At 44.3% G+C, this 12,818-nt stretch overlaps 1 protein-coding gene across 2 annotated transcripts in view; it reads right to left on the minus strand.

Annotated features, from left to right (window-relative positions):
• Positions 1 to 1,550: 1,550 nt before the first annotated feature.
• Positions 1,551 to 12,818, minus strand: part of DGAT2 (diacylglycerol O-acyltransferase 2) — a 43,973-nt gene continuing 32,705 nt past the window's right edge. The window contains exons 5-9 of one of the 2 annotated variants that reach the window (XM_081327855.1): positions 10,071 to 10,275; positions 8,075 to 8,249; positions 6,748 to 6,950; positions 5,529 to 5,715; positions 1,551 to 2,701 (exon numbers count right to left, since the gene is read on the minus strand). In XM_081327855.1, coding sequence (XP_081183981.1) covers positions 5,561 to 5,715; positions 6,748 to 6,950; positions 8,075 to 8,249; positions 10,071 to 10,275 — 738 coding nt within the window. In that variant the 3' untranslated portion in view covers positions 1,551 to 2,701; positions 5,529 to 5,560. Of the gene's footprint in view, positions 2,702 to 4,413; positions 5,716 to 6,747; positions 6,951 to 8,074; positions 8,250 to 10,070; positions 10,276 to 12,818 lie in introns of those variants that run through there. The other variant, XM_081327854.1, reaches the window with a different exon arrangement.

Consider the following 12,818-nt stretch of genomic DNA (forward strand, 5'->3'; position numbering starts at 1 on the left):
TGGCATAATGCACAATGAATAAAGATGGGCTCTGTTGGCTTCTGTTTATTTTCAAAGCGGATTCATCTCATAACTCTTGGTGGTTTGGTGCAAGAAAAAAATACCCTGAAATTAAAATACAGCTTAAATCAGGGATGATGATATCACAAGAATAAATCTCAGGAAAAGAAATACTGAAGCAATCTCACTCATGAAATCCCTGGCTATTGTAAAAAGCAGAAACATTGGATCAGGCCTGTTGATTCACAAAGAGAGCTCAATGGAGGTAATAGACAGACTAAAGGGGGTAAAATTAATTACATTTGTTAAAATGTAACAAATTAAAACCCGAGGAAGTCAGTATTTCAGCCCCATTGCTAACCTTTGTGAAACAAGCTAAACAAATTTAATAACAAAAGTACACAAAGCAAGCCTCCAATTTACAAAATGCTGTAAATCTGTATAAAAATCCTTGTACTCATCAAGTCAGGTGGTCAGCTGCTCCAGAGCCACGTGCTGTGGCGAGATAGGTTTTAACGTGAGGCAAAAGTCACTTAACTGTCTTGTTTACAAACAGAAATTTGGGGGTCAATTGTGGTCTTACATCAGGGGCTATATGGCCTAATAAATAAAACAAATATTAGATATGGTCTTATTGGGGCATTAGGTTGACCAAACCACCTGAAGGCAGCATCTGCTTATATATTATATTATTAGGGAGATTTTCAATGAGTACTTCTCACAGTTCAATCCTTGCTATTCAGTCTTATGTACGTATACACATTTCTAGCTCCATCTTCTCAATTTTTAAATCACAATTCTTTCTTAAGGTGGCTGGATTAATGACCAATGCAGAAACTTGTGGTAAAAAAAAAATTAAAAGGCTGGGCTAGGAGGAAACCAAGGAGGCTGTAGCTGGATAGAACTGATAAAAGCCCCCGTAAAATTGAAATGCTTGAAGAACAATGTTTGAAGTGATATATATTGCTGAAACTGAAAACAGAGATGGATGGAAAACTCTGGTGAGATATAATAAATTCTGTTGGTGTAAACTCAATTTATAGGGATGCGGTGGCTCAATGGGTTAGGACACTGAGCTTGTCGATCAGATGGTCGGCAGTTTGGCGGGTCCAATCCCGAGTGCCGCATAACAGAGTGAGCGCCTGTTACTCGTCCCAGCTTCTGCCAACCTAGCAGTTTGAAAGCACGTAAAAATGCAAGTAGAAAAATAGGGACCACTGCGGTGGGAAGGTAACAGCGTTCCGTGCGCCTTTGGCGTCTAGTCATGCCGGCCACGTGACCACAGAGACGTCCTCGGACAAGCGCTGGCTCTTCGGCTTTGAAACGGAGATGAGCACCGGCCCCTAGAATTGGAAACGACTAGCACGCTTGTGCGGGGGAACCTTTACCTTTTTAAACTCAATTTAGGAATCTTCATTTTTCCGTTCCTTTGGTTTATGGTTTCTCACTTTTCTGCACGCTGCAGAATGTCGTTTACAGGCCAAACTTCTCAAGAATAAATCCAGGAAAAGAACAAGCAGTAAACCAGTGTATTTTTGTTTCATGTTTATTTCTATAAATTTATACAAAATCTTCCTGCCCAACCCCCATGTTCAGTCTACTCCATGAAATGTCTACAGACTGCAGGAGTCTTATTTTTATAAATGAATATATGTGTAGCATGATCAGGATCGGAGAACAGTAGAAATTAATTAAGCTCCTGGCTTTTTGCATTACACCAATGTCTTTCAAACTTGACTTTTAAGATGACTAGATTTAAACTTTCTGAATTCTCCAGCCACCATGCTGGCTGGGGAATTCTGTGAGTTGAAGTTCAGACACCTTGAAGTGGCCAAATTTGAAAAAAACCTGAATTACACAAAGGCACATCTATAGCTTCAGTCATTATTGGCAATTAAAATACTTGAAGGCTAAGGGTTAACCATATAATAGTGCAAAACATTTAAACATATGTTAACATGTCAGCGTGATTGGCTCTGAATATATTCCTCTACAAAGCTTCAGTCAACATGTAAACATTTAGAAATAGGAAATACATTATGCCAGATAACTAGCGTATATACATCTATCATAGAATAGAGAATAGAGTAGAGTAGAGTAGAGTAGAGTAGAGTAGAGTAGAGTAGAGTAGAATAGAATAGAATAGAATAGAATAGAATAGAATAGAATAGAATAGAATAGAATAGAATAGAATAGGGCTGGAAGGGAACTTGGAGGTCTTCAGGTCCAACCCCTTGCCCAGAGCAGAAAATCTTATATCAGCATTTCTGCATTCTTTTGAAAAATTACCAAAGTTACTGGTAAGCCCCAAAGTTTTCTCCCAAAGCTTCATCTGAGTTGATTGGATTAAAATTCTCTTTCTTAGATGGCCGACAAACATTGCAAGGGACGTTTCTACAATACCTGCTTTTAAATAAAGGGGTGGGCAATATTTTGTAAGGCCCTATGGAACTGTTCAAAGAAAGCAACTTCATTGCCTTATATACCATCCCGGTCAAATGGTTGTCCAGTCTGTTTTGGGAAAGCTCCAGTGATGGAGCACCCACAACTCTTGAAGGGAAGCTGTTCCACCGATGAGATCGTTCTGTCAGGAAATTTATCCTGTATTTCTAGGTTGCATCCCTGCTTAACAAGCTTCCACCCACTGCTTCTTGTCCTGCCTTCTGGTGCTTTGAAGATCAAGTCCATTGAGGGACTTGCTCTGTAATTTAGGAGAACGTTTAGGGTTTAATAAGTACCCCTCGTCAATAAAGCATGGCTTAAACCATCTACTGTTTTAGCATGCGTTAACCTCATCACATTGGGGCCTGGAGCTCAGAGGTAGAAGGGGATAACCAAACGGAGTAAAATGGGAGAGAGATGCCAAGAAGGAATTGTAGGCACCAGAAGTTTTAAGAGCAAAGGTGCAAAAAGCAGGTAAAAAAAATTTGAGATTTGTAGGATGGGCAAAGCTTTGCAGGAGGTCCAAAAAAAAACACCCAGTAAAAGCAAGGATAAATACAGAAATTTCAGGCAAAAACTCAACCTATCAAAAATCTCCAACATGTCTGTGTATCCAAAACAGAAGCATTTCCCACACACATACACAAAAAAATAGGTTTGGCACCCACACCCTTCACCCACCCACTGTCCCCTCTACAAAACTTTTCTCCCGGGCATTTATATACAGTAGAGTTTGCCCAATACTGCAAATCATCAGCGAACTCAACAAGCTGGGTTCGCACAACCCAGAAAACCTCTGTTTGTTTGTTTGTTTGTTTTTAAAAAGCTTAGCATCTTGTGTGAAGGCAACCAAGTGGTCTGGAACCGATTTGATCCAGCAGGTCTAGAACATAGCTGAGATTCAGGCCACCCTCGGAGGGATGAAGCACTGTGGTACCTTAGCTGGGTTGGACCAGCTTCCATCGTACCTATTCTGAACCCTGGAAATTCCAGATTCGCAGAGATCCCTAAGATACAAAGAGTACAGGTAGTCCTCAGCTTAACAACCATTCATTTAGTGATCGTTCCAAGTTACAATGGCACTGGAGAAAAAGCGACTTAGGACCGTTTTTCATACTTGACAACCGTTGCAGCCTCCCCAGGGTCACGTGATCAAAATTCAAAAGCTTGGCAACTGGCATGGCCTTAGGACAGTTGCAGTGTCCTTCAGACAAGCAAAGTCAGTGGGGAAGTCAGAGTCACTTTACAACCGTGGCAGGAGAGGCTGTAGTACGGGGCAAAACGCACTTTCCCACTGTCTCGCTTAGCAACAGAAATTTGGGGCTCAATCGCGGTCGTAAGTCGAGGACTCCCTGTATTAGAAAGGTCAACACAAGAGAACGTGCGATTCCAAACTAAATGTAGAAGGACCCGGGCTGTTAGTGACAATCAATGCTTCTCCTTTTCCCCCCATTTCTTATCAATTTCCCTGTTTTTTCACGCTTAGAAGAAGCTACGGCATGTCACAAGTGAAAGGTGGAGTTCCTGTTTTGTGTAGAGAGGGTCTCCATTCACCACTCTTGCAGAGATAGAATACAGAATAGAATAGAGCTCGAAGGGACCTTGGAGGTCTTCTAGTCCAGCCCCCTGCGCAGGCAGGAAATCTATACCATTTAGAATGGGATGGGATGGGATGGGATGGGATGGGATGGGATGGGATGGAATAGAATAGAATAGAATAGAATAGAATAGAATAGAATAGAATAGAATAGAATAGAATAGAATAGAATAGAATAGAATAGAATAGAATAGAATAGAATAGAATAGAATAGAATAGAATAGAATAGAATAGAAAATTAGAATAGAATAGAATAGAATAGAATAGAATAGAATAGAATAGAAAATTAGAATAGAATAGAATAGAATAGAATAGAATAGAATAGAATAGAAAATTAGAATAGAATAGAATAGAATAGAATAGAAAATTAGAATAGAATAGAATAGAATAGAATAGAATAGAATAGAATAGAATAGAAAATTAGAATAGAATAGAATAGAATAGAATAGAATAGAATAGAATAGAATAGAATAGAATAGAATAGAATAGAATAGAATAGAACAGAACAGAATAGAATAGAATAGAATAGAATAGAATAGAATAGAATAGAATTCTAGAAGGGACCTTGGAAATCTTCTAGTCCAGCCCCCCGCTCAATCAGGAGAACCTATACCATCTCAGACAAGTGACTGTCCAGCCTCTTCTTAAAAACCTCCAGTGATGGAGCACCCACCATTTCTGGTGGCAAGCTGTTCCCCTGGTTAATTGTCCTCACTGTACGGAGGTTTCTCCTTAATTCCAGGTTGCTTCTCTCTTTGATTAGTTTCCATCCGTTGTTTCTTGTCCTGCCCTCTGGTGCCTTGGAGAATAATCTGACCCCCTCTTCTTTGTGGCAGCCCCTCAAATACTGGAATACCGTTATCGTATCACCCTTATTTCTCTTCTTCTTTAGACTAGCCAAACCCAAATCCTGCAGCCGTTCTTCCTGTGTTTTAGTCTCCAGGCCTTGGATCATCTTAGTTGCTCTTCTCTGAACTTTTTCCAAAGTCCCAACATCTTTTCTCTAGTAGGGTGGCCAAAAGTGGCTGCAGTATTCCAGGTGTGGCCTCACTAGGGTTTTGTAAAGCGGCACTAATACACCGCGTGCTCTTGATTTCTATGCCTCTGTTTATACAACCCAGGATTGTGTTAGCTTTTTTTGGTGGCCTCGAGCCGGCCTAAAGATGGCTGGCTTTATTCTCACTGCTCTTAACCAGAGAAATCTGGGTATCCCTGAAGAGCAGCAGAGGGAAAAGCAAATGGCGGACCGTAGACACTGAGATGGGGTGAGGGGATTCATTTACCTCTTTTTTTACTGGGGCAACACAGCTCTGGCACCAGCCGACCCATACACTGGCTCTAGAGAGATCTAATATTTGATTTTTTTTAGACAATATTCCTTTATCTTCTCTACAGATCCATGCTCCTTTCACCCCAATTCCATAGAGCAGAACACAAAACAATAGGACTGGCTGAAAGAGTCTCTTTTGGCACCAGTTTCCAAGCCCACCAGCAAATTAAGACCCGTCGCGTGGTGGCTGTTCAGTTGATCTCCAACGTCTCCATCTCCGTCAGGCCAAATTTCCCCTTGTACTTGTCAAAGAGTTTAACCAGAGACTGTACGTACAGGTTGTGATAAAAGTCTATTTCTTTCTGGCTCGGATTGTCGGTTTTCGGAACCGTGATGGGCTCACCAACTGGAATACAAAGGAGAGAAAGGGAGGTGACAGGTGACGGAAAGATAAGTTAGCCCAGGGGTCTTCAAACTTGGCCCTTTTATGACTGGTGGACCAACTCTCCAGAATTCCTCAGTCTGTATGGGGGAACTATGGCCCCTTCATGACTTGTGGACTTCAACTCCCAGAATTCCTGAGCCAGCATGGGGGAACTATGGCCCCTTCATGACTCGTGGACTTCAACTCCCAGAATTCCAGAGCTAGCATGGGGGAACCATGGCCCCTTCGTGACTTGCAGACTTCAACTCCCAGAATTCCTCAGCCAGCATGGGGGAGCTATGGCCCCTTCATGACTTGTGGACTTCAATTCCCAGAATTCCAGAGCTAGCATGGGGGAACTATAGCCCCTTCATGACTTGCAGACTTCAACTCCCAGAATTCCTCAGCCAGCATGCACGTTGGCTGAGGAAATTTGGGAGCTGAAGTCCACAAGTCATAAAAGGGCCAGGTTTGAAGACCCCTGGGTTAGCCCCTAAAGTGGGTTGCTCTCTGTTTATAATCCAGACGCTGCTAGAATTCCACTAGAATATCAGCAAATTCCCATGTCCTACTAGCACTTATGAGGTTCCCTAGTTTGGTAATGAAACATCTGCAAGAAAACAACCCAGCTCAGAGACCACCAAGGACCCCACAGTCCTCCTCCTCCTCCTCCTCCTCCTCCTCCTCCTCCTCCTCCTTTCTGCAAACCCCACTTCTTTCTAGCGCTGATGATGTTACCTAGTTTGGTAATGAAACGTCTGCAAGAAAATAGCCAAGCTCAGAGAGCACCAAGAACCCCACAGTCATCATTCTACCTCTTCCTCTTCTTCTCCTCCTCCTCCTCCTCCACAACCCCCCCTCCCTTCTAGTACTGATGATGTTACCTAGTTTGGTAATGAAAGGTCCCCAAGAAAACCCCCAAGCTCAGACAGAGCACCAAGGACCCCACAGTTCAACCCTGAGCTACAAATATTCTCCTCCACCGGCACCAGGAGTGTCCCTTTTCCAACTTACCGACGGTAGTGATGGGCCTGGCGTAAGGCACCAACCCCCAGCTTTTGGAGGAGAAGACCCCTCGTCCGTGGAAGATGCAGGGAGCCACGCCGCTATACTTCTGCAATTTTTTCTGCACCCATCTGCACCAAGATCCCTCTTCCAAAATGATCTGCTTGAAGACTTCGTTCTCCCCAAATGAGTAAATGGGGACCAGATCTGCCCTGAAGGAGAAAATTCAAGCCAACATCAGAATTGCAAAAAAAAAACAAAAAAAACGGCAGCTGCAACACCACTGAGGTCTTCCGCCACCAGGAAGATTTTTTTTAAAAAAAATTGTAGCCCACTGTTCTTATTTTTACAAATTACTCTAGGAAGCGCACATATACGGCAGACTTTCCTCCTCCTGTTTTCCCCACAACAACAACCCTGTGAGGTGGGCTGGCCTGAAAGAGAATGATTGGCCCAAAGTAACACAGCTGGCTTTCATGCCTAAGGCAGGACTAGAACTCTGAGTCTCCTGGTAATTGGCCCAAAGTCACCCAGGCAGCTTTCATGCTTAAGGCAGAACTAGAACTCAGTCTCCTGGTGATTGGCCCAAAATCACCCAGCCGGCTTTTACGCCTAAGGCAGGACTAGAACTCATAGTCTCCTGGTAATTGGCCCAAAGTCACCCAGCCGGGCTTTATGCCTAACACAGAACTAGAACTCTGAGTCTCCTGGTAATTGGCCCAAAGTCACCAGCCGGGCTTTATGCCTAACACAGAACTAGAACTCTGAGTCTCCTGGTAATTGGCCCAGCCGGCTTTCATGCCTAAGGCAGAACTAGAACTCTCAGTCTCCTGGTAATTGGTCCAAAGTCACCCAGCCGGCTTTCATGCCTAAGGCAGAACTAGAACTCTGAGTCTCCTGGTAATTGGCCCAAAGTCACCCAGCCGGGCTTTATGCCTAACACAGAACTAGAACTCTGATTTTTTTTCTATTTTTGTTTTCTATATATATTTAATATTACTAAGGTTTGTTTTATCCTATATAAGCTAGAGAGTGATGGATTTTAGAGTTTATGGTTGTTAGTATATGGTTGTTTATGATTGTTTTTTTTATATATACCTTGTATTTAGCTCTGGGAAGTCGGGGGGGAGGGGGGAGGGGGGAGAGGTAGGGGGGGAGGGAGAAGGGAGGGGGGATTTTTTTAAAGAAAAAATTGTATGTTAAAACTTTTCAATAAAAAAAAAAGAACTAGAACTCTGAGTCTCCTAGTAACTGGCCCAAAGTCACCCAGCCGGCTTTCATGCCTACGAGAACAGCTGAGCCACCATTGCTGGCTAGGGAGGCAAATGTTCCTTACCCATGTCTTAATGCCAGCTTCACAAACCCCTTGCGGTGCTTCAGAGTCACACAGTTTTTTCCCGGGGCACAGTTCAAGGACTCCGCAGCGCCCCCCACCACAATGACGATCGCGTTGCCGATGCCGTTTTGGGACAGGATGTAGTCTATTGTGTTGCGGTTCACGGGGCAGAGACCTGGACATTGAGAGAGACAAAGAACCTTTAGGGGCAAGAAAACGGAAATAAAGATAGTCCTCAATTTACAACCGTTCATTTAGTGATCCCCTGTCCCTTTTTCACACTTACAGCCATTGCAACGTACAAAGGTCACATGATCAAAATTCAGACGTTTTGCAATCGGCTCATATTTATGACGGTCGCCGTGTCCCGGGGTCATTGGATCATTTTTTGCAACCTTCTGACAAGCAAAAGTCAAAGGGGGTGGGTGGGTGTTAACCAGATTCACTTAACAACGGTGTTACTGACTTAACAACTGCAGCGATTCGCTCAACGACTGTAGCAAGGGAGGTTGTAAAATGGGGCAAAACTCACATGAGTTTTTGATCGTGTGACCACGGGAGAGGTGCAAGTGGCTGTGAGTGTGAAAAATGGTCCTAAGTCCATTTTCCCCCCCGGTGCTGTCACTTTGAACGGCCACTAAATGAATGGCTGTATGTCGAGGGACTGCCTGTATTAATCCGTCCCCCCCCCCCGCGCTTTCTGAGGATTAGCCAAGGAGAGCAAGTGCTGCCACCTACTGCAGCGTTAAGGACATTACATGGCATTTCCTAAGTTTATTAAGAAAAACAAGATCTCTCTCTCTCAATTGGTGCTCAACTGAAGATGCTACCTAGTTGGGGAATGAAACTTCTGCAAGAAAACAGTCAAGCTCAGAGAGCACCAAGGACCATACAGTCAGTGTCCTCCTCCTCCTCCTCCTCCTCCTCCTCCTCCTCCTCCTCCTCCTCCTCCTCCTCCTCCTCCAATCTCACTCCCTTCTAGCACTGAGGATGTTACCTAGTTGGGTCATGAAGTGTTTACAAGAAATCAACCCAGTTCAGAGAGCACCGAGGACCCCACAGTCCTCTTCCTCCTCCTCCTCCTCCACTCCCTTCTAGCACTGATGACGTTACCTAGTTGGATCATGAAGCGTCTTCAAGAAATCAACCCAGTTCAGAGAGCATGTAGTAACCAAATGGTTGTGCCACTGTTTTTTCTGGAAATTGATTTTTCTTTTTTCTTTTTTTGGCTTTTAAGTCTTTCTACCCTCTCACCATTCCAAAACTCTTTTGCTTTGGTGTCTTCCCAAGAACAACCAAGATCAGCTAGTTACTGGTGTACTTTTTTTTAATTCTCCCCCCCCTCCCAACCCCTATTACAGAGATTAAACATTACACTGCTTTTCAGAAAGTTACAAGTTCCACACTTTAAATCAGGGGTTCCCCAAACCTTGGCAACTTTAAGACCTGTGGGGACTTCCACTCTGGCTGAAGGAATTCTGGGAATTGGAAGTCCACAGGTCTTAAAGTTGCCAAGGTTGGGGACCCCTGCCTTAGGAGATCCAAGATGTCAACGCTGCTAACATCGGATGCTTTTGCACTGGCAACAGATGGAGATGCAACCATTTTGTTCTTTTGCTTTCAGAGTCAGATGATGCTGGGCATGGGGGAAATGTGCACGAGAGTCCAGCTAGACATAACAATGCTGAACGTAGCGTGAGAACCAAGGTTACTGAAATAAAAGATGATAAAAATTGGTGGCTAGAGAGCAGGAGTTGAAGCCTGCCTTTCAAAATAATTGGGGAATGTGATTTATGACTGTTAATTGGAGGAGGGAAACCCAGCTTTTGGCTTTGACTATGTGAGTGCCGATGCTATGCTACTCCAATAAAGATTCTTTAAGGTAAACAATGCCTCGAAGTTCTTTTGAAGGGTTTCGTCTGTCGGAACCAGGACACCAAGGTTTTTCTTCCCAAGACAAAACCGAACCCAACACGAGGCGCGTTTCCTTCCTTACCGCCAGTCATCAGGTAGTCCCTCAGAATGGGCCACTTGAAATTTCCCGAGAGCGTGGTGACATACGGACGTATCCCGGGGAAGATCTGGCTCACTCCTGTGGCCTCAGTGCTAAAATTGCAGAAGGCACCCAAGGCCATGATGCCATGTGGGTGGTAGCCAAGGATGTAATTCCTGTTGGGGGCCAAGTTGTGAGTTTTGATCATCTGGGGAAGGAGAGAAGGAAAGGGGAAAAACCAGGGTTAAATGGAAAACACACACACACACACATACAGAAACACACAGACACAGACGGTGTTTTCCCCAATAATAAGACCCAACCGGAAAATGAGCCCTAGGATGGTTTTTCAGGACGCTTGTAATAAAGTAGCTAGTGTAAACTCTATCTAGAGTTTGGCTGTTCACGGCTGACATGCTCCGAATAAAAGCAACTTATATTCCGTGTAATCTTTTCACAGCGTCACTGTTGAACAAAATGTTCATTTGTTTAGATCGCCATCAGCTGCCCACTTGTACTTAAGAACCAGCTGGCTCATGCTTAAGTAGTAACAACACCCAGATCCCTCTCGTAGTTACTAATATTGAGCCACCTGTTCTCTACCTGTGCATTTGGTTTTTCTTGCCATTGTGTAGGACCTTACCTTTCTCACCTCTGAATTGCATATTTTATGTTCATTTTACATTCATTTCTTGGTCTCTAACGGAAAGCTACTTCTAATCCAACAAAATGAAGGAGTTAGGGCAGGGGTAGGCAACCTTGGCTCTTTTATGACTCATGGACTTCAACTCCCAGAATTCCTCAGCCAGCATGGGGGAACTTTGGCCCCTTCATGACTCGTGGACTTCAACTCCCAGAATTCCTGAGCCAGCATGGGGGAACTATGGCCCCTTCATGACTTGCGGACTTCAATTCCCAGAATTCCTGAGACAGCATGGGGGAACTATGGCCCCTTCATGACTCATGGACTTCAACTCCCAGAATTCCTGAGCCAGCATGGGGGAACTTGGGCCACTTCACGACTCGTGGACTTCAACTCCCAGAACTCCTCAGCCAACATGGCTCAGCTTGGAAACCTCTCCCTTTCCCCTCAGCATGGCTGGCTCAGGAATTCTGGGAGTTGAAGTCCACGAGTCATAAAAGAGCCAAGGTTGCCTATTCCTGAATTAGGCTAACACGCCAGCATCTGAGCTAGGTTTTCAAGCAAGTAGGATCTCCCTAGAAGGAAAGGAAGAAAGGAAGGGATCTAAACAACAGCACAGCAAGGTGATCTTGTTCAGATCAGTCAATTTACAAAGCTTAAGAATTCACAAGGATCTCTCATTTCACCTCTCGGCTACTGGAGCTTAAATGCCAGTAAAAGGAAGACTCCCAAACCACACCAAACCAAACCAAACTGGATGAACTGGGCGGCTTTTCCACCTTCTGTTACACCAGAGAAAAAGCTCCCCTGCTCTACCGATTTATTCTTTACAATTTTCTCTACCAGATCTCCGTGATTATTCCTATTTAAATATCCATGTTGTCCCACCAAAAAGCCTTCAAAGCATGGAGGCATTTGGAGACATCTTAATTTGTATTATATCCCTGGAAAGAGAGGCCTTTACCAGCAAAGCTAGAGAACAACTGGATTCACCAGGAGAGGGTGAATTCTAGTCCTGCCTTAGGCATAAAAGGTAGCTGGGTGACTTTGAGCCAATCACCAGGAGACGGTGAGTTCTAGTCCTGCCTTAGCCATGCAAGCCAACTGGGTGACTTTGAGCCAATCACCAGGAGACGGTGAGTTCTAGTCCCGCCTTAGGCATGAAAGAGCTGGGTGACTTTGAGCCAATCACCAGGAGACGGTGAGTTCTAGTCCCACCTTAGACATGCAAGCCAATGGGGGGTCTTTGAGCCAATCACCAGGAGACGGTGAGTTCTAGTCCCGCCTTAGCCATGCAAGCCAACTGGGTGACTTTGAGCCAATCACCAGGTGACGGTGAGTTCTAGTCCCACAGTAGGCACACAAAAGCCAGCTGGGTGTCTTTGGGCCAATCCCCAGGAGATGGTGAATTCTAGCCCTGCTATATTATATTCATTGTATTGTATTGTATTGTATTGTATTGTATTGTATTGTATTGTATTGTATTGTATACTATACTATACTATACTATACTATACTATACTATACTATACTATACTATACTATACTATACTATACTATATATATTATAACTAGCTTGGTGATTTTGGGCCAGTCCCTCTCTCTCGGCCTGGCCCACCTCGCAGGGTTGTTGTTGCGGGGAAAATAGAAGGCGGAAGCAATATTAAGTATGCTTGCTGCCCCAAGTTGTTGCTCAAGACCATAATCAAAGTGGGATATAAATAAATAAGCAAAAACGAAATTCCGTTTTGGGAGGATGGCCACTCCCAGGGTTTAAACACTCCGCACGGCGGCAACCCCAGGCTTTCCCCGCCGAATCTCGTGTTCACACACAGCCTGTTTGCTGGAATAGCTTTCCTCTGGCAGCCCAGATCTCCTCTGGAGACCCCCAAGTCCACCAGGTCAGAAGCCCCTTGTCTCCTTCTCAGCTCTTCCTTCCAAGGCTGCCAAACTGGGGTAGATCCCTCTGGATCACTTCCCTCCCTGTGCCCTGCAAAACCTATTTACATTCGGGCTGGAAAGAGCCAATTGCTTCACTACCCTGAGATATTTTATCTCCAAAAGTGAGCAAACAGGCACGAAGGGTAACCTTTGATCCTTGGCACAGG

The sequence above is a fragment of the Vipera berus genome (assembly GCF_964194415.1).
Source record: "Vipera berus genome assembly, chromosome: 4".
NCBI lineage: Eukaryota > Metazoa > Chordata > Lepidosauria > Squamata > Viperidae > Vipera > Vipera berus.